The sequence below is a fragment of the Cariama cristata genome, unplaced genomic scaffold (assembly GCF_000690535.1).
Source record: "Cariama cristata isolate BGI_N322 unplaced genomic scaffold, ASM69053v1 Scaffold35328, whole genome shotgun sequence".
NCBI lineage: Eukaryota > Metazoa > Chordata > Aves > Cariamiformes > Cariamidae > Cariama > Cariama cristata.
Genome location: NW_009631199.1, coordinates 1 through 1,332, shown reverse-complemented (window position 1 = coordinate 1,332; position 1,332 = coordinate 1). Strand labels below are relative to the sequence as shown.

Genomic DNA, 1,332 nt, shown 5'->3' with positions numbered 1-1,332 from the left:
GGGCACGGGCTTGGTGAACTTGGGGGAGATGTCCTCCGGGGAGATCTCGGTGGTCTCCACCGTGACGGTGGTGAAGAAGCTGTAGTTGGAGGTGTTGAGCTCGGCCGTGCTCACGTTGAGGTAGGCCGAGGCGTTGGAGTTCCCCGCCACGTTGGTCACCATGCAGGTGTAGACCCCGGTGTCCGTCAACAAGACGTGGGAGAAGTTCAGGGTGCCGTCGTTGAGGACGGAGATGCGCGGGTGGCTGGACGCGTGGCTCAGGACCGTCCCGTTAGGCAGCAACCACCTAACGGAGGACATGGAAGGAGTTCGGCACTTGAGCTCGGCCACCCGCCCCTCGGAGATGTTGAGGTCCATGGGGGCGTCCATGATGAAGGGCGCCGAGCACTGGAAGGAGGTCTGGTCCACCTCCACCAGGAACCTGCCCCGCATGTGCAGGGGGGCATGGCAGCGCCCGCAGCAGGTGGAGTTGGTGGGGATGTACTCCCGCAACCACCACGACAGCCAGAGGATGTCACAGTCGCAGTCCCAGGGGTTGTGGTGCAGGTGGAGCTCCACCAGGTACCGCAGCGGGGCGAAGAGGTCGTGGGGCAGGGAGGAGAGGTTGTTGTGGGCCAGGTTGAGCTCCACCAGCGCCGTCAGGTCGTCGAAGGCGTTCCGCTCGATCAGGTTGATCTGCGAGTTCATAATCCAGAGCTTTTTGAGGGACTTGAGCCCGTGGAAGGAGCCCGGCTTGATCTCGGGGAAGTTGTTGCCCGACATCTCCAGCTCCTCCAGCCCCACCAAGGGGGTCAGGTTGGGCATGTCCTTAATGTTGCACATCCCCAGGTTGAGGTACTTGAGGTTGTAGAGCCCCTCGAAAGCCCCCTCGGAGATGTACTCCAGCTTCTTCAGCTCGCCCAGGTCCAGGCGCATGAGGGAGGGCACCCGGTTGAAGGCGTACGAGGGGATGCTCTCGATGGGGTTGTTCCTCAGCCACAGCTCCCGCAGCTTGGAGAGGTACTCGAAGGCCCCGCTGGGGATGACGGTCAACCAGTTGTCGAAGAGCTCCAGGGTGTTGAGGCTGGCCAGCCCGTTGAAAGCCCCCACCTCGATCTGCCGGATGGCGTTCCTACCCAACTGCAGGACCTCCAGGTGATGCAGGTGGCGGAAAGTGTCCGCCTGGATCATCTGGATGTTGTTCTCCATGAGGTTGAGGTACCGGGTGTTGGAGGGGATCCCGGGGGGGACCTCGGCGAGGCCGCGACGGGTGCAGACCACCTTGCTGAACTGGTTACTGCAGGAGCAAACGGAGGGGCAGCTCTGGGGTCCGGGGGAGGCGGCGGCGACGTA

The 1,332-nt window shown here is 63.1% G+C and overlaps 1 protein-coding gene across 1 annotated transcript; it reads right to left on the bottom strand.

Moving 5' to 3' along the window:
• Positions 1-6: 6 nt before the first annotated feature.
• Positions 7-1,329, bottom strand: LRRC4 (leucine rich repeat containing 4; the record flags this gene model as incomplete). The annotated part of the gene is made up of 1 exon (XM_009705866.1): positions 7-1,329. A coding segment is annotated over one exon (1,323 nt), but the record flags the coding sequence as incomplete, so codon positions are not given.
• Positions 1,330-1,332: the final 3 nt, after the last annotated feature.